The sequence below is a fragment of the Chelonoidis abingdonii genome, chromosome 11, assembly GCF_003597395.2.
Source record: "Chelonoidis abingdonii isolate Lonesome George chromosome 11, CheloAbing_2.0, whole genome shotgun sequence".
In the NCBI taxonomy this organism is placed as follows: Eukaryota; Metazoa; Chordata; order Testudines; family Testudinidae; genus Chelonoidis; species Chelonoidis abingdonii.
Genome location: NC_133779.1, coordinates 23,255,542 through 23,279,556, shown reverse-complemented (window position 1 = coordinate 23,279,556; position 24,015 = coordinate 23,255,542). Strand labels below are relative to the sequence as shown.

Below are 24,015 nucleotides of genomic sequence, written 5' to 3'. Positions count from 1 at the left end.
TGAAACTCAATCCACGAGGAGACGGTAGAGTTCAGGGTTAACGAGTGGATCCAGCCCTGGCTCCAGACAGATTCACTCCCAACCCACTTGTCTCAATCGCCTTCTCCCATCCTCAGCCAGCCAGTCCCCACCCTGGGGCCAGAGGGGAGCCAGTGCCCCCTAGAGGGGATAGGCCCCTGCCCCCCTGAGCCAGCCAGTCTCCGCCCTGAGGCCAGGTGGGAGCCGGCACCCCCTAGAGTGGAGAGGTCCCTGCCCCATTCCCTGCTCCTAAGCTATCCAGTCCCTGCCCTGGGACTGGATGGGAGCTGGTGCCCCCTAGAGGGGACAGGCTCCTACCCCATTCCCTGCCCCCCTGAGCCAGCCAGGACCTCCAGCCCCCCAAAAATATCTGTTAGCGGGGAGGGAGCTCCCCTCGCTGCCCCTAGAGGGAGCTAATCCCCCAGCACTCTGCCAGCAAACTGCGGTAACCCCATGGGGGCATCGCTGCATTCCCCCCTCTTGTCTGTCCGGGGTTCTCTGCAGAAAGCAATTAGGGTATGAACCAATCACCACCCATCCCCATCTCCTCGCAGTGGTACAGTCTGAATCTCTGAAAAAAGGGAGGAGAACGGCAGGTCCCAGGGGACGCTGCCCATTACCAAATGAACGTGAATTCCCAGGTTGGCTGAAGTCCCATGATGCACCTGGGGTCCTTGGTTGGAGGTGAACGGCAGATCCCAGGTTGGCCAAAGTCCCATAATGCACCTGGCTTTGTAGTAGGAGGTGCATGGAAATTCCAGGTGGGCCGAAGTCCCATAATGCGCCTGGATCTTCAGCTACAAAGCCAACAGTCCCACAATGCACCTGGGGAGGTGGGACCAGCGCACAAAAAGATGAGTCCATTTCTGGTGACCGGCACGAGTTGCCCACCCGGCCCAGCCCATCTTCCTTCCACAGGGCATGGTGGGGGAGCAATTTGAGTCTGCCCCACCGAGACTGGCCGGGAAGTGTCAGGTGCTGTTGCCCACAGATCTGGATGCGGGGGGAAGGGGAGGAAGAATCAGTCACATCAGAGCCACTTGGTTTCCCCCAACTCCCCACAACCCGATCCCACTTTTATTGGGGAGGCACTCTAGGCCACATCTCTATGGCGAGGGAGAGCTGGAGGACCTTCAATGCAATAGAACCCTAGAGTAACCTTTGGGCCCACTGCAGCCATAGAGCTTGGGCAATGGGCAGTAGGGTGGGCAGAGTAGCTCGAGGTAGGTGGCTGCTCTGGGCCCCATCTCTATGGTTAAGGAGAGTTGGAGGACTCTAACTGGAATAGAGTGTTGGGGTGACCTCGGTGGGGGCAACCTGTAGGCCACCCACAACCATAGAGCTTGGGCCAGGGCAATGGGCAGTAGGGTGGGTAGAGTAGCTCGAGGTAGTGGCTGCTCTGGGCCCCATCTCTATGGTTAAGGAGAGTTGGAGGACTCTAACTGGAATAGAGTGTTGGGGTGACCTCGGTGGGGGCAACCTGTAGGCCACCCACAACCATAGAGCTTGGGCCAGGGCAATGGGCAGTAGGGTGGGTAGAGTAGCTCGAGGTAGTGGCTGCTCTGGGCCCCATCTCTGGTTAAGGAGAGTTGGAGGATTCTAACTGGAATAGAGTGTTGGGGTGATCTCGGTGGGGGCAACCCGTAGGCCACCCACAACCACAGAGCAGAGCAGCTCATGGACAGAGCCGTGCTACCGTCTCGGGCATTCTAGCCCCGTCTCTATGGTCCTTGGGAGAGGGGACAGAACCAGGCTCCCGGAGGGGGCTCTGTGATCAGGGCAGGATGGGGGGTTGCTGGAGGGGAACTTCGGAGGGAAGGTGAAGGGGAACAATATGGTGGAGTTATACAAATGATCTGGTGCATATTAATCAAATATGTAAATGAGAGCAGTGCTTATTTGCATAGACCTGTGGTTTCCAGACCTAGCTGAGGTGGGGGTCGGGGGTTAGGGATTTGCTCCCGGGGAAAGAGGAGATGCTAAGAACTGCCGGTTGCCACAGATGGAGTGTCTAAGGGGGAGGAGCCCAGGGCAGCCCCACCTTTCTGGAGGTGGGGTCAGGAGGGGCATGGCAGATGCCTCTGGCTCCCAGCATGGCTTGGCCTTGCCGAGGTGCTTCTGGGGATGACTTTATCCATGGGCGGGGGCGGTTCAGAACCTTATCGCAGTTCCCCTGTCCCGGCCTTACCTCTGCCCAGCCCGGCCTCCCGCTCGCTGGCATCCCTCGCTACTTGTTCTGCCGGGCTTTCTCCAACTTCTTCCGCCGGTCCGCGGGGATCTCATCCAGGCTGATGCCGTGGTTACTCGCCCTAAAGGAGCAAGGCAGAGTGAGTCCTGGCTCCCAGCCCCCCCGCTCTAACCCACCAGCCCCCACTCCCCTCCCAGAGCTGGGGAGAGAACCCAGGAGTCCTGGCTCCCAGCCCCCCCTGCTCTGACCCACCAGCCCCCACTCCCCTCCCAGAGCTGGGGAGAGAACCCAGGAGTCCTAGCTCCCAGCCCCCTCTCCATTTCTTTCCAGGAATCCCCTCCCACCTCCCTCAAGGCCCTGGCTGCCCCACCCCTCTCCCCTCAGGTCCCCTCTCAGGGTGGCCTCAGGGCCCAGGCATGGATGGTGGCCACCCACCCCATCCCACCCTTCCCCTCCCATCCCCCCGTGGAGCTCAGAGGGGGCTCCAGACCCATGATGTTCTTACCCCGGCTGCAGATCGGGGGGCGTGGGGATGGGTTTGTTGAATCCGTCTCGTCCCACCAGCCAGTATGTGTCTTCCACACCTTTGCCCTACGGCAAAGCCAAGAGAAAGAGACTGAGCACAGAGCTGGAGTGGAGGGGACTGCGGGTAGGGAGTGAGGGGCACTGGCAGAGCTAGGGAGGCAGGGCTGGGCTAGCAGGGGCTGCGGGTCAGGAGTGAGGAGCACCAGCAGAGCTAGGGGGCAGGCCTGGGCTAGCAGGGGCTGTGGGTCGGAAGTGAGGGGCATCAGCTGGGCTGGGGGGGCAGGGCTGGGCTAGCAGGGGCTGTGGGTCAGGAGTGAGGGGCACCAGCAGAGCTGGGGGGGGCAGGGCTGGGCTAGCAGGGGCTGCGGGTCGGGAGTGAGGGGCACCGGCAGAGCTGAGGGGCAGGGCTGGGCTAGCAGGGGCTGCGGGTCGGGAGTGAGGGGCACCGGCAGAGCTGGGGGGCAGGGCTGGGCTAGCAGGAGCTGCGGGTTGGGAGTGAGGGGCACCATTACCTTGAGCTCTGTCTTGCCCCGAATGTCCAGTTTGAATCCCTCCTTCAGCGAATGCAGGATGGTGACCGTGCGGATGTTCACGTGGATCCTGTAAGCTGTGGGGAGCACCGGGGACATGGGGGGTGAACATCCCTAATCCCCAAACAAAATCCCCTCCCTCTGCTCTGTCCACACATCCCCTGCCCCCCTCATACAAACACCCCTGGGTGCCACCCCAGCAGATTCTCTCCCGCTCTCTCTAGCACTGCCCCGGGCCCTGCTGGGGGACGACGGGGGGGACTCACGCAGGCCGGTGGACTCCATGCGGGAGGCGGTGTTGACAGTGTCCCCGAAGAGGCAGTACCGGGGCATGGTGAGCCCTACCACACCAGCCACGCAGGGCCCTGTGAGGAGACAGGCCAGGAGATGGGTTACGGTGGGATGGCCGGCTGGACAGGGCTACAGGGTGGGGCGTGACTGAGCCAGCAATGCTGCCTGAGATTGCAAAGAGCCTGAACCCTTTGCTCTGACAAGGGGAGGTGCCCCCTGCATCTCAGTGGGGAGTTATTTCCAAACCCCATTGCTCTAGGGGGGCCCAGCCAGTCCCAATCCAACAGGGAGGTTGTGGGTGGCACCGCAGCTCCTCAGCCCTGATTCCCCACCACCACTCAGTCAAGTAAACCCTTGGGGAAGTCCTGGGATCCCACTTCTAACACCAAAACCTCTCCACAGGTGGGGGTAGGGAGGGGTTCCTTGGGGGGAATGAAGGACCCCATTATGCTACGACTCCAGAAAAGGGCAAGCCGGGGCATGGGGAGGGGCAGAGGAATAAGTGGCACAGCCATCATGAAGGGGCGGAGGCACACAGAGGGGGCACGGCCATGGCTGGGGGAGGAGGCATGCCGAGAGGGTGGGGCCATGGAGGAAGGGCGAGGTCATGGCTCAGGAGGTACACAGAGAGGGTGTGGCCATGGAGGAGGGGGCATGGCCAAGGCTCAGGGGGCACGGGAGGGGGCGTGGCTAGGGTACTGTGCCCCCCGCCCCGCCCGCACCATACCGGAGTGTAGGCCAATGCGGATGCGGATGGGCACTTCGGGCATGTGGCGCATGCGAAAGGACCCGACGGCGCTCAGGATGTCCAGCGACATGTTGGCGATTTCGCCCGCGTGCCGGTTCCCGTTCCGATGGGGCAGCCCTGAGGCCACCATGTAGGCATCTCCGATGGTCTCCACCTGCCGGGGGGGGCAGGGTCAGAGAGGGAGCCTTGTCCTCACCCTGTGGGGCACCCCACCCTGGAGCACCCGAACTCCCCAGTCCCTGCCCTCCAAATCTCCCAGTGTTGGGCTCCCCAAAACCCACCCCTAACCTCCACCTGCCCCTAGCTGGGCCCCCCATCCTGGCCCCTCTGATCCTGCTCCCCTGTGCTGCCAGCCACTGCCCCTCATCTCAGGGGCCCCCAATCCTTGGTACCCCCAATTACAAACTCCATTCTGGGGCCCTCTGAGCCCCCCTTCTATGACTAGACTCTAGATCCCTGCTCCCTCACAACCTCCACCTCCCTCAGGCTGCTCCCCCCATCTTGGCCACCCCCAAATCAGGGCCCCTGCCCCCCCCAACCACTGCCCCCCATCTTGGAGGACCGCAATTCCCCTGTATCAAGAGCTTCCCCTTTGTCAATTCCCCACCTCACCCCCACAAGGCCGGAGCCCGCCCCACAGGCCGGGGGGAAAGGGGGGTACCTTGTAGACGTCGTGGGAGCCGATGATGGCATCGAAGAGGGTGTAGAGGTCATTGAGCAGATCCACCACCTCAATGGGCTCGCTCATGGCCGAGATGGTGGTGAAGCCCACGATGTCGCTGAAGTAGAGTGTCACCTCCTCGAAGTACTCAGGTTCCACCGGTGTCCCCATCTTCAATGCCTGCGCCACCGACCTGCGTCACCAGGGGGCGTCAGTGGGGCTGGGATGGACCCCAATCGCCCCACTGGTCCCCCACTGCTTCCCCAGAGCCTGCACCACTGACCTGCGTCACCAGGGGGCGTCAGTGGGGCTGGGACGGACCCCAACACCCCCCATCGATCCTGCATCACATCCCCAGAGCTTGCACCACCAACCTGCATCACCAGGGGGCGTCAGTGGGGCTGGGACAGTTCTCAAACTCCCCCCCGGTCCCCCACCTCCTCCCCAGAGCCTGTGTCACTGACCTGTGTGACCAGGGGGCGTCAGCGGGGCTGGGACGGACCCTGACCACTCCACCAGTCCCCCATAGCCTCCCCAGAGCCTGCGCCACTGACCTGCATCACCAGGGGGCGTCAGTGAGGCTGGGACAGACCCCGACCGCCCCACTGGTCCCCCACCACCTCCCCAGAGCCTGCACCACTGACCTGCATCACCAGGGGGCGTCAGTGAGGCTGGGACAGATCCCGACCGCCCCACTGGTCCCCCATCGCCTCCCCAGAGCCTGCGCCACTGACCTGCATCACCAGGGGGCGTCAGTGAGGCTGGGACAGACCCCGACTGCCCCACTGGTCCCCCACCACCTCCCCAGAGCCTGCGCCACTGACTTGTGTCATCAGGGGCGTCAGCAAGGCTGGGGTGGACCCCGACCCCCCCCACTAGTCTCCCACTGCTTCCCCAGAGCCTGAATCACTGATCTGCTCCGCCAGGGGGCGTCAGCAGGGCTGGGACGGACCCCAACCCCTCCACCGGTCCCCCACCGCCTCCCCAGAGCCTGTGCCACCGACCTGCATCACCAGGGGGCGTCAGCAGGGCTGGGACGGACCCCCGACGCCACCCCCCCCCGGTTGGGACTCACGGTGGCAGCATCTGGGTGAGCAGCTTGTCTGTCTTCTGCTTCTCGATCTCCAGCTCCTCCGTCCGCTCGCGGATCAGGTCCTCCAGGTTGCTGGAGTACTGCTCCAGCATGCGCAGCATGGAGTCGATGATGTTGGTCTTCCGGCCTTTGTTGATGTTCTTGAACTGCGGGCAGGGGAGGCATGAGAGGGATGCCTCCCACCTGGCACTGGCACCCCTGCTCCCCATCACTGCTGGCTCCGGTGCCCCCCGATTGGCTCCGGCATCTCTGCTCCCTCTCCGGGCACCTGATCTGGCATGCCCACTCCCTGTTGACTCTGGCTCCAACATCCCTGCTCCCTATGGACACTGGCTCCAACATCCCCACCTGCTCTGGCACCCAAATGTCACCTGTTTCCAGCATCCCAGCTCCCTGTTTGCTCAAGTATCTATGCTCCCCCCCTGCCCCAATCAGCTCTGCCCCTCGTGGGCAGGGCCAGCTCCAGTAGCCTCCTTTCTGCCCCTAACTTACTGGGCTGGCTTATGCTCTGTGCCCCATCCGCCGCGGGGCCAGGCCACCCACCCCGCTACCTGGTCAAAGATCTGGTTGATGGTTGGCCGCCGCTCAGGCTGCTCGCTCCAGCACTGCTTCATCAGCTGGATGCATTCCAGTGGGGCCTGGTCCACTGAGACCGAGGGACGGCACAGCGGGGGCGGTTTCTCCACCTTCCGGATGATCTCTGCCCATGAGAGGAAACCCACAGTCACCACAGGCACCTGGTGCCCTGCTCTGCCTCCACCTACTGCCCTACCAGAGCTCAGGAGCAGCCCGGAGCTTGGCTAGCAGGGGCTGCGCGTCAGGAGTGAGAGGCACTGGCAAAGCTGGGGGCAGGGCTGGGCTAGCAGGGGCTGTGGGTCGGGAGTATGGGGCACTGGCAGAGCTGGGAGGAGCTCAGGGCTGTGCTAGCAGGGGCTGTAGGTTGGGAGTGAGGGGCCCCAGCAGAGTAGGGAGGCAGGAGCTGGAGGAGATGGGGGCACAGTCCCTCTCCCCCGCCGTACCATCGGCCGGCATGTCCAGCATGCAGTAGGGGGCGCTGCGGCAGATCACCTCCTGCATGATGATGGAGATGCTGTAGATGTCCCCACGGAAGGTGCCCTTGCGCTCCAGTGTCGGGTCCCGCAGCAGCTCTGGCGCAGTCCAGAACCGCTCTGGCGACAACAACAAGAAGGGCTGGCTCAGTCGCCTATAGCCCCCCCCAGACATGACGACCCCTCCAGCCTGCCCCCTCTCTGCCCACATGGGCCCCAGCTCTGCCCCCTTCCCCTTCCCAGACACTCCCCCTGGGCATCACCTTCAGGCCTGGGTGGGTCATGTGGGATCTTCTGGGCCTCCAGGAGCTCATTGAAGCCGTGGTCCGTCACCTTCAGCACAAAGCGCCCATCCACCACGCAGTTCCGCGATTTCAGTCGCCCGTGGACCACGTCCCGATGATGGAGGTACTTCATCCCCTGCAGGGGGGCGGAGGGAGAGAGACGGGGGGTGAGTACAACTTTCCCCATCCCTGGCTGGTCCCCGGGGCCACCGACAGCACCAGGATCTGCTCTGATTGTGTGACGGCCCCAACTGGCCATGTGGGAGATCCAGTGGATCCCTCCAACTAAGCCAGGGAGTTTGCTTCTTGGTTTATTTGGATTGGTAGGACCCAGGGGATCTCTGGTCCTGATGCCAGGTTGAGCGAGTGGATCCCTCTGGCTGACCCAGGATTGAATGGCTCTTATGTTCTTTGTGGGTGATTGGCTCTGGTACTTAAGTGATCCAGTGGATCCACCAGCTCAATCGATTAATTACTCTAGTGGGTTTCCTCTCTGATTGATGTATTGAATCAGTAGGTCCAACTGGATGCCAAATCTGCCTCCAGATTGGTCCGATAAACCCATCTGCCCCAGCCGGTTGATCTATCCAGTGGATCCCCTGACCAGTTTTTTTTGGCCAGTGTATCCTAGTGGGTCCCTGACCAGCACCTGGCTGAACCAGTAGATTCTTGTCATCACTAGATCTACTGACTGGGTTCCCTGAGTGTGTCTAACCAATTGGTCCCAATGGATTCCCTAATAAGCTGTGTGAATGATTCAGTGGATCACTCTGGCCATCCCAACTGATCTATCTAATTGACATCTTTCCCTATGTGTTGTGCCAGTGGATCACAGATTAACCCTATTTTGATCCAGTTGATTCCTCCACTCCAATCAGTTCAACTATCCGTTGGAATCCCTAACCAGTCAGTGTGTAGTCCCAGTGGATCCCAAGTCAGGAGATCAATCAACTTGATCCCTTTGATCCTCTCACTGAGTAGACCTCTTTGGCCACTGATGGTTAGCCCAGTGGATCCCCCAGCCCTACCAATGAGCATGGTCTGGGAGTGGATCCTATCCAGCCTCCCAGCCCCTGGAGTAGATTCCCTTTCCCTGCTGTGAATGGATTCCCATGGACCTCCCAGAAGATCTCCTCCACCTGGTGCTTTGGGCATCAGGATCCCTTCCTGAAGCCGGGGCTGGATGTGAATGGATCCCCTCTGCCAGGATCCTGCAAGATCCCAGCAGATGCCCTCTGCTTAGCAGTCTGTGTGAGAGGGATCCCTTCCTGAAGCAGCAGCAGGCTCACTCTTCAAATGGATCTCCCTGCAACCTTCCAGCTAGCATCACCTGAAAATAGATCCCCTCCAAACACAGCTGGACCCCGCCCTACCAGCAGACCTTCCCTGTGTGACAGGATCCACTTTGGCAGCTGATCTCCGGCAGTGGAACCCTGATATCACAGCAGATATTTGGCATCACAGGATCCCCATTGGCTAGTCATCTTGCAAGTGGATCCCCTCCCATGCCCAATGAACAGCAGATCCTGGCCAGCAATTGACGCAGCTGGATTCCCCTGCCCACCCCATCAGATCTGCCATGTATCAGTGGATCCCAGTCAGCTTGATGATCCCTGAAAGTGGATCTCCCAGGCCTCTCTGCAGATCTGTCATCTGAATGGGATCCCCTCTGGGTGGTGATCTCTGAAAGTGGATCTCTTCCTCTCCCCACTTGCGCATCTCTCCTAGCTGACTCCCCATGTCCTTAAATTCATTCACCAGTAGATCCCCCAGGATCATCCTCCACCAGGCTTGATTTCCGCCCCCCACCCCAGACCCGAAGGCAGGATCCCAGCCCTGTCCCGCCCCCTTCCTTCCAGCTGTACCTTGATGAGGTCGATGAGCAGGGAGGACTTGAACATCCAGTCGAGCTTCATGTCCTCGTTGCGGATGAGGTCCTCCAGGCTGCCACGGGAGCAGTGCTCCGAGACAATGGCGAACACCCCGCAGTCGTAGAAGAACCCCAGGAACAGATTCACATTCTCGTGCCGCAGGTCCCGGAGCTGGAGGCGGAGGAGACAGGGGAAAGCCAATGGCCAGGGAGGGGAATGCACAGGGTGTATCCCAGCCCTCCGGAGCAGCAGTGACATCCAGTGTCCAGGCAGGGAATGGTCCCTGTGTCTCAGAGCAGCCATTGCAGTGACATGCCCAGTGCAGTTCTCACTCACCTTGCAGAAGCTGGTTTTGGTGGCCGGCTTGATCTCCGTGTGCTTGTCCCCTGGGAACTTCTTCAGCCAAACCCAGTCACCCTAGGGGATGAGACAGAAGGGCAGTCTGGTAACCCCAGAGCCGGGCGAGTGGCAGATTCCCGCAGCCGGGTAGGGATCAGACCCAGCCAGATTTGCAAAAAACCAACAACAGGTTTAGAAGCCAGCGACACCCCGACCCATCTCATGCCACCCGGCTGGCACCAGCATGCCCTCCAGGGGCATCCAGCAGGGAGAGCAGGGAAAGCTGATCTTCCCAATGGTGGAGAGAGGGCAGCAGAGATGCTGCAAGCATGGGGTTGAGAAGGGGAGCTACCCCCTGCATTTTCAGCACCAGGTCCTTTGGTTCATTATCTCTCACTGCATCAGGCTCTGGGGTCAGTCCCTGATGTCCAGCCCTCCCTGCTCTAACCACCAGCCCCCACTCCCCTCCCAGAGCCGGGAAAAGAACCCAGGATTCCTGGCTCCCAGCCTCCTCTGCTCTAACCCACAAGACCCCACTCCCTTCCCAGAGCCAGGAAGAGAACCCAGCCTCCTCTGCTCTAACCCACCAGACCCCCACTACCCTCCCAGAGCCGGGAAGAGAACCCATGAGTCCTGGCTCCCAGCCCCCCCTGCTCTAACCACCAGGCACAAGGCTACTCAGTGTTCAGTGCCAAAGCTTTAAAAAAAATGCATCCTCCTTTTTCACTCCCACTCCCTCCACCCCGGAGCAGAGATGGCACCTGGCCCGGGGGGCTTGGGCTGGAGATGGGGATGGCAGAAGGGGGTTGAGTTGCTAGTTGCCCCTCCCAGCTGGCTAAGACCCACCATCAAAATCTCTGTAACCTGCAGCTGTGGCCTCGTGCCTTTGTCCTTGGCTGGGGAAAGCCAGGCCCACGATCGCCCACCCCAGCCAGAAAGAGAACAAACCTGGTGTGAGCAGGCAGCCACTCAGCCAGCTATGGCACCATCCCACCAGTCACTACAGGGGCTATGATTCATAGGGTGGCCAAGGTTTGCACCAGGCTAAGGTTTCCATCTCACTCCCCTCATTTCACAGGCCTTTGTTGATCTCCCCCCAGTAGAGGTGGTAGGAAAATTCTCAGCAAAAAAGTTTCCCATTGGAAGACACCGTTTGGGCCATGCCAAAATTTTTGGCATCAATTCTGACAAAATTTTGTTAAAAAATTTGGGGAAGGGGTGAGGGGGAAAAGGGAGTTTCAAAAGGTTGAAAAACGTCCTATTGGGGATTGCAATGTTTGGGTGGGTTCTTTTCCATTGTGAAATGACTTTTCATTACTCAATAGTCAAATAGAACTCAAACCAACCATGGAAAAATTCAGATTGAGCTGAACAAAATGTTGGAATTCCTCGAGATAAGAGACATCTAGCCAAAGCAAAATCTATTTCAGAACTGGGTTTCGCACAAAAAAGACCCTGAAATTCTGAAATTGTGAAGGTTCAAAATGTCCTCCCCCCGCCCAAAAAAAATTTTGTTGGATTTTTTTCCCCAAAAAAGTCTCAAAAAAAATAAAGTTGCAAGACAGAATATCTATTTCTGACCAGCTCGATTCAAAACTCCCCAATTCACCAGAGCACTTTGGCACAGACTCAGCTCTGAAAGTCCCATTTGGATGGATGCATGGCCAGAATCGGAGCAGAAAACATCAATCCTACATGGGACAGATCCATTGTTAGGATTAGGGCCTCGGGACCTGAAAGACTAGTGCTGCTTTCGGGGTGGGAGGGTGGTCAGTAGTATATGACTCAATAGCATTCATCACCATGTATTTTTGACAGGTTTCCACATCCATTTAGGGCTTATAGCCCGCCCTCCAGCCTCGTTTCAGTTAGCATCAAAGTTTGGTACCATCGGCCATTTTGGGGGGGAAATTGATGCTTTTTTTAATCTTTAAGCTCTCTCACTCTATTCTTTCAACCTTTCTCTCTAAACAAACAATCAAATGTATCAAAGCACAAGCACGTAACATACCCCCTATTCAAACAAAAAATAATAATTAAAAAAAGTGTTCAAAATGGCCGATGATGCCAAACTTTGACACCAATGGTAAGAAAGCCCAAAATGTTAGAGCCAGGGTTCAAGGATCATGGGTCCTGGTGGCTGCGGGGGGGGGGGGGTCATGGCAGAGTTACAAAACCCTCTCTTTCTTTATGGTTAAGTAACGGGTCATAGGGCTCAGCACAGGAAGAAATTGTGTTATATGCAGGAGGTCAAACACATCTAACCTCTAACCCTCTGAAAGTGGGATGGAGTGTCCTCTTCCCACAGAGTTTTTCTGCCAAGGATACCACATGGGGTTGATTTTAGGCCTTCAGTAGAAGAACAGATATAAAACCCCAGCACTGTGCTGCTGAGTGTGGAAGGTGCAGGGCAATTTGGACAGTGGCAGTCAGAAATTCACCCATTGCCATATCCGGACTGGCCACTAGTGAGAAGCAAGGAGTCACCCCTGGTGTTTGGAGAGTCCCCCATGGGGAATTGCAGCTGGGAATCTTGCTATTCCCACCTCGGTGCAGGGAAATCTCTGAGAGATTTGCCAGAGGCTAAAAGTTCAGCTCCTGGAGGTGCGGGGAGGGGGGAGAAACTCCACATTGTCACCCCCCACCCGAACACCGTCACCTGGCGAAAGGAAATTGAGTCAGCATTGAGGAGACCCCATTGGCCAATGGGTCAATAGCTGCTGAACGTGGGCTCACAAGGGTTGCGATGTTGGCGGCGTGCAGCTCCTGGAGTTGGAAATCGTTACGGGAGGATCACAGCCGAGATCTCGGTTGGGATCTGGGCAGCACCTGGCCCAACAGGGCCCTGATCTGGGTCTGGGTCCAGGCAGCGCCTCGCATGATGAGCTCAGATCTCGGTCGGGATCCAGGCAGCGCCTGGAATGACAGGGCTTGGACCTGGGTCTGGGTACAGGCAGTGCCTGGCACGACAGGGCCAGGTCCTCAATTGGGGTCTGGGCAGTGCCCAGCAAAATAGGACCCCGGGGAGCAGTAACTGGCCCCATAACACCAATAGTAAGAACCACTCCTCCTTCTCCATGGTGTCATCTACTGCGTGCCATGTGCATTGCGGGGAGAAATTCTCCCTTTTCGTGCCATTAAAAAAAATCAAAATACACTCCCCTGGCAAGGGGGACTCCCCCACGCCGTGACGGGTGGATCCAATGGGCAGGCAATGCAGCCAATAAGGGAATTGGACCCAGGCCCGGTGGTGGCATTACCAACTCAATGCCAAGCGGTGGGGAATAGGGGGGCGGCTAACGGGTGCCATAGCCACTGCTTTCCCTCCTGTCCTTGGGAGAGGAGTGAAACCCGGGCAGGAGGAAGGGAAGAAGCCGAGGGGGAGGACACGGGAGCCCAAAGGCAGCTCCTGGAGCCTTTGGCCGCTTACCTGCACAGCTGCCACTATCCCTTGGTTGTTAAACAAAAGAAGGAGGAAGGGGATGTGGCTGTTGCATTTTTGCTTCTCATCTCCCTAGGGATGGCAGGAAGCAGCTGTCAATCACATGGCCTGGCAGGGCGGGGGGAGGGAGAGAGAAGCGGGAGCAGGGGGGCACCCCGAATTCCGGTGGGGCAGGGGAAGGAAGTGGAGCTGGAGGAGCAAGGGAGGATCCCATTGGGCCGGGCAAAGGAGGGAGTGGCTGGCGCTGCGGGGGGAGAAGGGTTCACATGGCGGCAGGGCACCAGGAGGCAGTGGAGATGTGCTGGGAGGATGGCAGCTGGGCGGGTGGGAAGCACAGGTGTCCCAGAGGGGCTTGCATGGCCAGGGTCAGTGGGCAGAGCCATCCCCAGGAGCCCTGGAGGGAGTGAAGCCCAGGTGGATACTTACCCAGGGGGCATTTACCCAGCAATGGGTATTTACCCAGGAAGGGGTATTTACCTGGGTCTTGGGGTATTTACCCAGTGGGGGACAATGCCTGGGGGTATTTACCTGGTGGGGGCACACAGGGGTAGTTCCCAGGAGATATTTACCCGGTGGAGGGCTCTATGCCCTGGGGGCAGTGCCCACGGGGTATTTACCCAGTGGAGGGCTCTGTGCCCTGGGGGCAGTGCCCAGGGGGTATTTACCTGGGGGGGTCTATGCCCTAGAGCCATCACAGAGGGAGGGGGCACTGGAGGGGGGCACCGGGAGTCTGGGGGAAGGTTACCTCAGCGACAGCCACGTTGGTGTTGTCAGGGGCGGCTGCCAGGCTCTTGAAGCTCCTCATGTCGGAGATGCTCTTCCCTGCCAGGCTTGTGCGGCTGTCGTCCATCTTCTGCCGGGACAAGGGGGCAAGGGCTAGCCTGGCTCCAGGGCTGGCGGGGGGCTCTGACCCCAGATCCCGTCCGCCCACTGAACTCCCATTGGCATCTCTGACCCCTGAACTCTAGGGTGTGCCCCTGTGACCCCCTCCCGGGAGGGTCTGTAACCCCAGTTCCCCAGCCCTGAGGGCATCTGTCCCTCTGATACTGGGGGCGTCACTGTCCAATGTCCCTGACCCCCGAGGCATGTCTGTGACCCCAGGAAGCAAGTCTGATCCCGCCGGCCCCCCTACCCAACCACGGCTGTCCAACCTGACATCCAACCCTCCTCGTCAGCCTCCTTCCGCTTCACCTCACCATCCTGAACCCCTTCCTAAGACCCACTTCCCCCACACATCACCCTGGATGGCCCCTGCCCCCTTGGCCCCAGTGGGGTTCCCCCCCCCGACCGTCCTTTGCCCCCCTGATCTGCCTCTTACTTTGTTGCTGCTCTGGGTGTGGATGAACGTCAAGTCGTCCATGGTCAGAATGATCTTGTTGGGCCCTTTCATCAGCTGGGCAAGCAGGATCCGGCGCCTGCAGAGAGTAGAAGCACAGAGACATGGGGCGCAATGCCCCAAAGTGTAGGGGGGGCATTGCACCTTCCCCCCGACTGCTGGGAAAGGATGGGGGGAGCCCACCTTGGGAAATGGGGGGTTGCTTGGGCTACCTTCTGTGCTGGGCACTGGGGCTTGGACACCGCATGGGGGAGGGATAGCTCAGTGGTTTGAGCACTGGCCTGCTAAGCTGAGGGTTGTGAGCTCAATCCTTGAGGGGGCCACTTAGGGATCTGAGGCCTCCCCCTAGCAACTCTGCCTGTCAGTCCCAAGAAAAGCCAAGAGACTGCATGGCTGTCAATACAGTTGTTAGCCTGTGATAAGCAACAAGAAGCCAATACAGTTACCAATTAAGTCATCAGACCATGGCAGGATGACCCAGGGTCCAACATGGCCATCAAAGATGCTATTAGTCCATAGCAGGAAGTTGCCCTCTCCAGCTCTGCTGGGCGAGTCTTCCTAGGGTAGGGGGTCCCTGGCACTCACCTGATGTAGTAAGCAACAACTGTTCCTGCAAGGATCAAGCTGGAAACCAGGATGAACAGAAGCAGGATGAAGCTGGGGTCCACCCCTACAGGGGAGCAAGAACAGGGTGGGGTGAGGGTGGAGGGGACTCCCAGCCCCACTCAGGATCAGCTCCCCCTGAAACCCACACAGGTTTCCCCTACCCCCCCCCATAATCCCCTACAAGGGGTTTCCTGTGTCCCAGCCCTCTTTTTCTCCCAGTTCCAATACCCCCAAAAGGATTCCCCTTGTCTCCCTCATCTCACCCTTATGGATCCCTCCCCTTTCCCCTCAGCAGAACTCCTCCTCTGTCCCAAAAGGACTCCCCACCACCCCACAAAGGGAAGGAGGGCAAGGGAAGGGGATTCTCTATCAGCCACAGGCTCAAGTGGTTATGGGATAATTAACTGAGCAAGGATGTCCCAGGGCAACCGTCAAGCATCAAACTGGGCAAATCCATGGCCAGCTGAGGAATTCTCTGCTGGTGCAGAGCATGAGTCACCTGCTCCAAAAACACAGGCTCCAGGAATAGGATCGGTATAGGGTCTATGATACACAGAGGAGCGGGGATCTGTGCCCCGCCCATAAAGGTCAGCTCAAAGGAAAAGAACCAGTCCATTGCATTCTTAGTGCATAGTGGGAAGTGCCAGGATCCAAGATGGCGCCAATAAACTTCTTCACCGCAAACAGGAATTGGACAGACAGTTCGATGCGTGTATGGAAATGGATGGATGTGTGTGGGGATGTGTGACTGGACGGAAAGGTGGGTGGATGGACGAACAGATGAACAGATAGGTGGATGTGGGGAGGGCGGGACAGATCAATGGATTGATGAACAGATGGATGGGTGGGTGCGTGAATGGATGGACAGATAGGTGGGTGCATGTGGGGATGGGTGGATGGATGAACAGATGGGTTGATGTGCATGGGACAGATGGATGGATGGATGGGTGGGTGGACAGACAGATGGGGGTGTGTGCATGTGGATGGATGGATGAGTAGGTGTGAGAGGATGGATGGGTGGACAGACAGATGGGTGTGTATGCATGGGGATGGGTGGACAGATGGATGGATGGGTGTGTATGCAGAGAGATGGATGGATTGACAGACAGACAGATGGGAGGGTGCATGTGGGGAGGGAGGCGGATGGACGGATGGGTGCCCGGGAGATGGATGGAAGGCTGTCAAGAGGATGCACATGGGGATTGATGAATAGACGAGTGGCTGGACAGACAGACGGGTGGGTGGGTATATGTGAGGATGGATGGGTGGATTGTGTGGGGATGGGTGTATGGACAGTTGGATGTGTGTGAAGATAGACGGGTGGATGGGTGCGCTTGCAGAGGGATGGATGGACAGACAGATGGGTGGATGCACTTGAGAATGGATAGATAAAAGGACAGGTGGGTGCAGAGGTGATTGGGAAGGTGCACATGGGGACAGATGGCTAGAGAGATGGGGGATGGCTGCACGTGGGGACAGATGGCTGGACGCATGGGTGCGCATGAGGACAGATGGCTGGATGGACGGACAGATGGGTGCATGTGGGTACAGACAGGTGGCTGGACAGATGAGTGCGTGGGTAGGTGGCGCGTGGGGACAGATGGCTGGACAGACAGCCTCGGCGGGGGGAAAGGGGGAATGGATGGACGGACAGACGGGCATATGAGTGCATGTGGGGACAGACGGTTGGATGAACAGGCGGAAGAGGGCGTGTGACATTATTGACATAACCTGTGACCGTGTAGATCATTGTTGCAACCACTTATGTATTTGCAGCAAATATTGTACAAAGGTTGTCATGTAAGGTGTCTATGGAAAGGTTATAATTTGCTGATTATGATTATGCTGTCTGCATGTGTGTATCATTTCTGTAGTTAAAGTTATGCCTTCCTAGGAACATTCAAACTAACATGTAAACAATGTCAGCCTGCAAACGGAGTCATCCATGGACATTTGACTTGCCCATGTGACTCCAGGCGCCATCTTGCAGCTGTGATTGTCCACAGGGCAGAGGATATAAGAGGCAGCTGCATCTCCTCCATCTTGTCTTCAACCCTGCTTCTTATCTCTGGAGGGACTTTGTTACAAACTGAAGCTCTGAACAAAGGACTGAATGACCGGGGCGGCTCAAGGCCCCAGCATGCCAAGCGCATGCTTGGGGCGGCATACTGCGGGGGGGGCGTTCTGCCAGTCACCGGGAGGGCGGCAGGCAGGATGCCTTTGGCAGCATGCCTGCGGAGGGTCCGCTGGTCCCGCTTGGATTGTAACTGCCCTGCTTTAAGTGATTTGTCCTGAATTGGCACTCTCAGTTGGGTCCCACCAAAGCAAGCATCCTTACCGGTTGCGTGGTAATTGATGGCTGGACAAACAGGTGGAAGGGGGCATGTGGAGACAGATGGCTGGACAGACAGGTGGGTTGGTGCGTGTGGGTACGGATCGCTGAATGGATGAGGGGGTGGCGCGCGTAAGAATGGATAGATAGATGACCGGGCATGTGCACATAGAGACGGATGGGCAGATGGCTGCACGTGGGAATGGATGGCTGGACGGACAGACGGGTATGCCTCAGAACGGATGGTTGGATAGACGGGTAAATGGGTGCATGTGAAGATAAATGGCTGGATAGATGAGTGAATGGGTGCGCATGGGGACAGATGGACAAATGGGTGGATGGGGGCTAGTGGGAATGGATGGCTGGATGGACGGACGGATGGGTGCACGTGGGGATGGATGGATAGATGGATGGGTGGACGCATGCATGTAGGGATGAATGGCTGGATGGGGGGCAGATGTGTATGCATGGGGACGGATAGATGGGCAGATGGAAGGTTGGGTATGCATGGGGACAGATGAATAGATGGGCAGGTAGGTGGATACATATTGGGACAGATGGCTGGACAGAGAGGTGGATGGGTGCATATGGGGACAGAGAGCTGGATGAACAAGTAGATGGGTGCATGTGGGTACAGAGAGCTGGACAGACGGGCAGATGGGTACACATGAGGACGGATTGCTAGTTGGATGACCAGAGGGGTGCCCGCGAGGAAAGATGACTGGGTGTATGGGCAGGTAGGTGTTCAAAGGAATGGACAGCACCACAGACAGATGGGTGGTTGCTTATAAATGGCTGAATGGACAGGCAGATGAGTGCACATGGGGACGGATGGCTGGACGGATGAGCGTATGGGTGCATGTGGGGATGGATGGATGGGCGGATGGGTGCACATGGGGATGGATGGCTGGATGGGTGCACTTGGGGATGGATGGATGGAAAGACAGATGGGTGCACATGGGGATGGATGGCTGGATGGACAGGCGGATAGGTGCATGTGGGGATGGATGGCTGGACGGATGGGTGGATGGGTGCACATGGGGACGGATGGATGGAATGAAAGGTGGATGGGTGTGCACGGGGACGGATGGATAGAAGGACAGGAGGATGGGTGCACATGGGGATGGATAAACAGATGGGTGGATGGGTGCATGTGGGGATGGATGTCTGGATGGATAGGCAGATGCTTGTGCATAGGGACGGATGGCTGGACGGACAGGTGGACAGGCGCGCATGGGGATGGCTGGCTGGATGGACGGATGGATGGGTGCGCATGGGGACGGATGGATGGGTGCACATGGGGACGGATGGCTAGATGGACAGACAGATGTGTGCTCGTGGGGATGGATGGCTGGACAGAAGGATGGATGGGTGCTCATGGGGATGGATGGCTGGATGGATGCACGGATGTGTGCTTATGGGGACGGATGGCTGGACAGAAGGATGGATGGGTGTACGTAGGGAAGGATTGCTGGATGGACGGATGGATGGTTGCATGTGAGGATGGGTGGATGGATGTGCATGGGGATGAATGGATGGATGGGCACACATTGGGACAAATGGCTGGACGGAAGGATGGATGGGTGTACGTAGGGAAGGATTGCTGGATGGACGGATGGATGGTTGCATGTGAGGATGGGTGGATGGATGTGCATGGGGATGAATGGATGGATGGGCACACATTGGGACGAATGGCTGGACGGAAGGATGGATGGGTGCTCATGGGGATGGACAGATGGGCGGATGGGTGCACGCGGGGATGGAAGGAGAAACGGACAGGTGAATGGGTTCACATGGGGATGGATGGAAGGCGGATGGGTGCACATGAGGATGGACAGATGGATGGATGGGTGCGCATGGGAACAGATGGCTAGATGGAAGGATGGATGGGTGCATGTAGGAAAGGATGGCTGGATGAACAGGGGGATAGGTGCGCCTGGGGATGGATGGCTGGATGGACGGGTGGATGGCTGCGTGTGGGAATGGACAGATGAACGGATGGGTGGATGGGTGCGCATGGGGATGGATGGATGAGTGCATGCGGGGATGGACAGACGGGTGGATGGGTGCACGTATGGATAGATGGCTGGACAGACAGACAGATGGGTGGGCGTGCACGGGGGCAGATGTCCAGCTAAACAGAAAGACAGACCAGATGCGTACAGGGAGAGACACATGGGGAGGCTGGAGGACTGACAGCCAGACAGCGAGTGCTCACCCCCAGAACAGACGGACATTGGGTCGAACCAGCAGCTCGAGTCAGTGCTGGGGCTGGCGCTGTGGGGCCAGTGGATGGCGTGCCCCACGTAGCGCAGCCCCTCGGGCCCCATGGCCACGCTGTAGGTGGGCCAGAGACGGTTCCCTTTGCCGTCTGTGTCGAGGATGATGTAGGTTACCAGGGGGTCGCCGTCCTCGTCGGCCGCCAGTGGCTGGCAGAAGCCATCCAGTTGGAAGTCCCGGGCGTGTTCAGCGACGCTGGAGCCCATCACCCAGCGGCCGGCCTGCCGAGTGCGCTCCACCGCCTTGGCCAGGTAGTAGATGGAGTTGTAGATGGTGCCAAAGAGTGGGTGCACCTGGGGGCAGAGGGGGAGCGGGGTCAAGAGGAGCGAGGGAGGGTTGTGGGTCCTGGCACACACCCTCCAGCATCCCAACAGTGCGGTATCCTCATTGGCCAGAGCTGGGCGCCAGTTGAGTCCACTCCTTTCTACCTCCCTATTGGCCATCAGCTGCACATCAGCCAACTTTCCTGCTTTCATTTTCCTGCTGTCTCTCCATTGGCCACATGTGCACACCTCCATCCTACCTCCCCATTGGCCACCCCTGCACACCTCCATCCCACCTCCCCAATGGCCACCTGTGTGAACCTCCATCCCACCTCCCCATTGGCCACCCCTGTGCACCTCCATCCCACCTCCCCAATGGCCACCCATGTACACCTCCATTCCACCTCCCCAATGGCCACCCGTGTGCACCTCCATTCCACCTCCCCATTGGCCATCCCTGCGCACCTCCATCCCACCTCCCCATTCCCCACCCCTGCGCCCCTCTGTTCCACCTCCCCTATGGCCATCCCTGCGCACCTCCATCCCACTTTCCCAAGGCCACCCCTGTGCACCTCCATCCCACCTCCCCATTGGCCACCCCTGTGCACCTCCATCCCACCTCCCCAATGGCCATCCCTGCGCACCTCCGTCCCACTTTCCCAAGGCCACCCCTGTGCACCTCCATCCCACCTCCCCATTGGCCACCCCTGAGCATCTCCGTCCCACCTCCCCAATGGCCACCCATGTGCACCTCCATCCCACCTCCCCATTGGCCACCCCTGCGCGCCTCCGTCCCACCTCCCCTATGGCCACCCCTGCGCGCCTCCATCCCACCTCCCCATTGCCCACCCCTGTGCACCTCCATCCCACCTTCCCATTGTCCACCCCTGTGCACCTCCATCCCACCTCCCCAATGGCCACCCCTGTGCACCTCCATCCCACCTCCCCAATGGCCACCTGTGTGCACCTTCTGACTCTGCACTAGCCACAGCCATCTCTTTCTGTCTTGCCATTGGCCACAGCTGTGCACCTACTATATCCCAATCCTCCCCTCTTCTCATTGGCTCAAGGTCATATCCATGTCATGCCCCCATTGGCTCAACCCTCCAGCCAACCCATTGGCCAAGGTCCCAACACCTCTCCGCCCATCCCAGGGTCATGCCCAGCACCCTATGGCCTGTGCCCTCTGTGTCCGGTGCCCACCTGCATGGGGTCCAGGTGAGCTGGCAGCTCGCGTGCCTGCTGGGCATCCTGGAAAGCCTCACGGAAGCCGCGCTCGGGGGCGTCGATGGTGATGGTGAGCACGGCATCGTAGGCCAGCCGCAGCTTGGTGTTGTTATCCAGCACGGGGTAGGGAGTCCGACGGTAGGGCAGGCTGTACGTCAGCGCGTCGTAAGGGATGAAGACGAAGGTGCCATCCGTCATGCGCAGGTCCTCGGCCTTCTCCAACAGGAGGCGCTGCTCCTCCCCGCCCAGCAGCACCGAATGCATGCACATCACCACCACTGGGGGGGCAGAGGGCATGGGGGGCAAGAGGACATCGGGGGAAGGGAGGAAGACACAACGGAAGGCTGAAAAGCACCCAACGAGTGAGAGTGATGGGCGAGGCTGGCCCCCTTCTGGCCCCCAGCCCTCCTCGGCTTGGGATTAGGCTTCCCCCTTGCACCAGGACATCGGGGTTCCATCCATCACCCCATAGGGTCCTCTGACCATCCATCTCCGCACACCTTTCTATTCCCCTCACGCCTCTGTCTCTCCATCCATCCCCACACACCTCTTCATGTGTCCATCCATTCACCACCTGCCCCATGCATCCATCCACCCCACACACCTCTCCGTCTCTCTAACCCTAACCCTATCCATCTACCCCTCACACACACCTCTCCATGTGTTTATCCATCCCCCACAGGCCCCATCCATACATGCACCCCACACACCTCTCTGTCAATCCATCCATCTATCTACCCCTCACACACCTCTCTGTCTGTCCATCCATCCATCCACCCCACACACCTCACCTCTCCACATGTCAATCCATGCCCCACAGGCCCCAGGCATCCTCCACCCCACACATCTCTTCGTCTGTCCATCCATCCATCTACCCCACACACTTCACCTCTCCATGTGTCCATCCATGCCTCACAGGCCCCATCCATCCATCCATCCCACACACCTCTCCATCTGTCCATCCATCCATCTACCCCCACACACACCTTTCCATCTTTCCAACCATCCATCCCCCCACACCTGTCTGCCCATCCATCCCTGCCACACCTCTCCATGTGTCCATCCATCCACCCCCACATGCCTCTCCGTCTGTCTATCCATCCATCCCCTGCACACCTGTCCATCTGTCCATCCATACATTCCCCACGCACCTTTCCATGTGTCCATCTATCCCCCACAGGCCCCATCCATCCTTCCACCCCACACGCCTCTCCATCCATCCATCCACCCCCCACACCTCTCCATCTGTCCGTCCATCCATTCCCACACATGCTTCTCCATCTGTCCGTTCATCCATCCATCCATCCCCCATGCATATCTCTCTGTCTGTCTGTCCATCCATTCCCATACACACCTCTCCGTCTGTCCATCCATCCACCCCACACGCCTCTCCATCTGTCCATCCATCCATCCCCCCCACAACTTTCTGTCTGTCCATGCATCCATCCCCACACACTCCACTCTCCATCCATCCCTCCCCATGCCTCTCTATCCACCCACCCCCATACAAACATTCTTATAAATGTATCTATCCTTCACCCTGCAACTCTCTGTCCGTCCATCCCCCTACACCCACATCCATCTTCTCCCTCTATCTAGGCACCCAGCCCCTGGTAAATTCACACATCTCCAGGCCAGCAGGGCCAGCAGGACTGGCCAGAGCCCAGGGGACCTCACCAAGCCCTCCTGTTGAACCCGCAGCTTCCAGCTCAGCCAGTGAGTCCCCTCGGCCTTGAAAGTCTCCCAGCAATGGGGCATGCTCCCTCCTTGGGGGCCCGTTCCCAACAGCTGATCCCCCTTTCAGGGCAATGCTGTCCCCTTAGCTCTTGTCTGAATTCCTCCAGTTTCAGCTCCCAGCCATCCTGGCTCCTCTGCTCTAACCACTAGACCCCCCACACCCCTCCCAGAGCCAGGTAGAGAACCCAGGAGTCCTGCCCCTCCCTTGCCAATGTACCTCTGATGTTGTCGGCCCTCTGCACCTTCCGCAAGGCATTCCAGGCCCCATCGGTCCCAGGCTCCATGGTGGTCACCACGCCCACGGGCAAGCCGAACTCACGCAGGGAGCTGGCCAGGCCCTGCCCCACCTCCACCCACAGCTCCTGCCGGGAGGTGACCACAGCCACGTGGGCCCAGCGGAAGAACTTGAGGACAGCGTATAGGACGGACGAGGCCCGGGGCAGGGGCCGGGCAAAGGTGCCCCACCGCTCCACCGCGGCGTCCCCGTTCAGGCAGGCCCAGGAGAAGATAGGCTTGTTCCAGGCCCGGCCCAGGAGCCCGGCTGCCCCGCAGACCCCCGGGTTGAGAGGCCCCACGAAGCCGGAGGCGTAACGCTCGGCGTTGACCAAGGCCACCAGCGCCTGGCTGGTCTGGCACTCCTCATTCAGCAGCACATAGTCGAACCAGTAGCCCTGGTTCATGGTGGGGTCTCTGTTGAGCCGCCCAACGGCCAGCTGGGCAGCCACCTCGGGCAAGGCCTGGGCGAACATGGGGTCGCAGGTCCAGGGCCCCATCACCCCCACCTTGAAAGTGGCTGGCTGGACCCACGCGGGCCAGCCCAGGAGCAGAAGCCAGAGCAGGGGAGCCTGGGGCAGCTGCCGTCCCCACCTGGGGTGGTTGGAGAGGCGCAGCAGGAACCTGTGGAAGCCAATCCAGGTGGGTGCCATGGCTTCAGGGAGCCGGGGGACAGCCAGTGTGAGGAGAGGGCGCCAGGCTATTTAGCCCCTCGGGGGCCAGGCCCTGGAGGCCTGGCTGGAAAAGGGTCCAGCCGCTGCACCCGACATCATGGGAGGAGAAGTCGCAGCCACCGGAGCTACGGGGAACAGTGCACCTGGAAGAGAGAGGAGACAGGTGTCAGAATGAGAGACAGAAAGCGGGGGAGCTGGGACTCCTGGGTTCTCTCCCCGGCTGTATTGTCAACAATGGCAGCCATGCT

The 24,015-nt window shown here is 59.0% G+C and overlaps 2 protein-coding genes across 2 annotated transcripts in view; one reads left to right on the top strand and one right to left on the bottom strand.

The window, feature by feature from the left end:
* Window positions 1-24,015, top strand: part of PER1 (period circadian regulator 1) — a 370,577-nt gene that overhangs the window by 219,002 nt on the left and 127,560 nt on the right. The gene's annotated exons all lie outside the window — the stretch shown is intronic.
* Window positions 456-23,964, bottom strand: GUCY2D (guanylate cyclase 2D, retinal). Its single transcript, XM_032805768.2, has 19 exons — window positions 23,038-23,964; window positions 21,060-21,361; window positions 19,532-19,886; window positions 14,961-15,045; window positions 14,358-14,454; window positions 13,785-13,892; window positions 9,595-9,675; window positions 9,253-9,429; window positions 7,367-7,523; window positions 7,074-7,223; window positions 6,606-6,754; window positions 6,037-6,200; window positions 4,962-5,154; window positions 4,280-4,454; window positions 3,528-3,626; window positions 3,244-3,338; window positions 2,712-2,797; window positions 2,207-2,327; window positions 456-1,011 (listed from the first exon to the last, which is right to left on the bottom strand). Exons 1-18 carry the CDS (start codon window positions 23,744-23,746, stop codon window positions 2,246-2,248), a joined length of 3,264 nt encoding a protein of 1,087 aa, XP_032661659.1. The 5' UTR covers window positions 23,747-23,964; the 3' UTR covers window positions 456-1,011; window positions 2,207-2,245.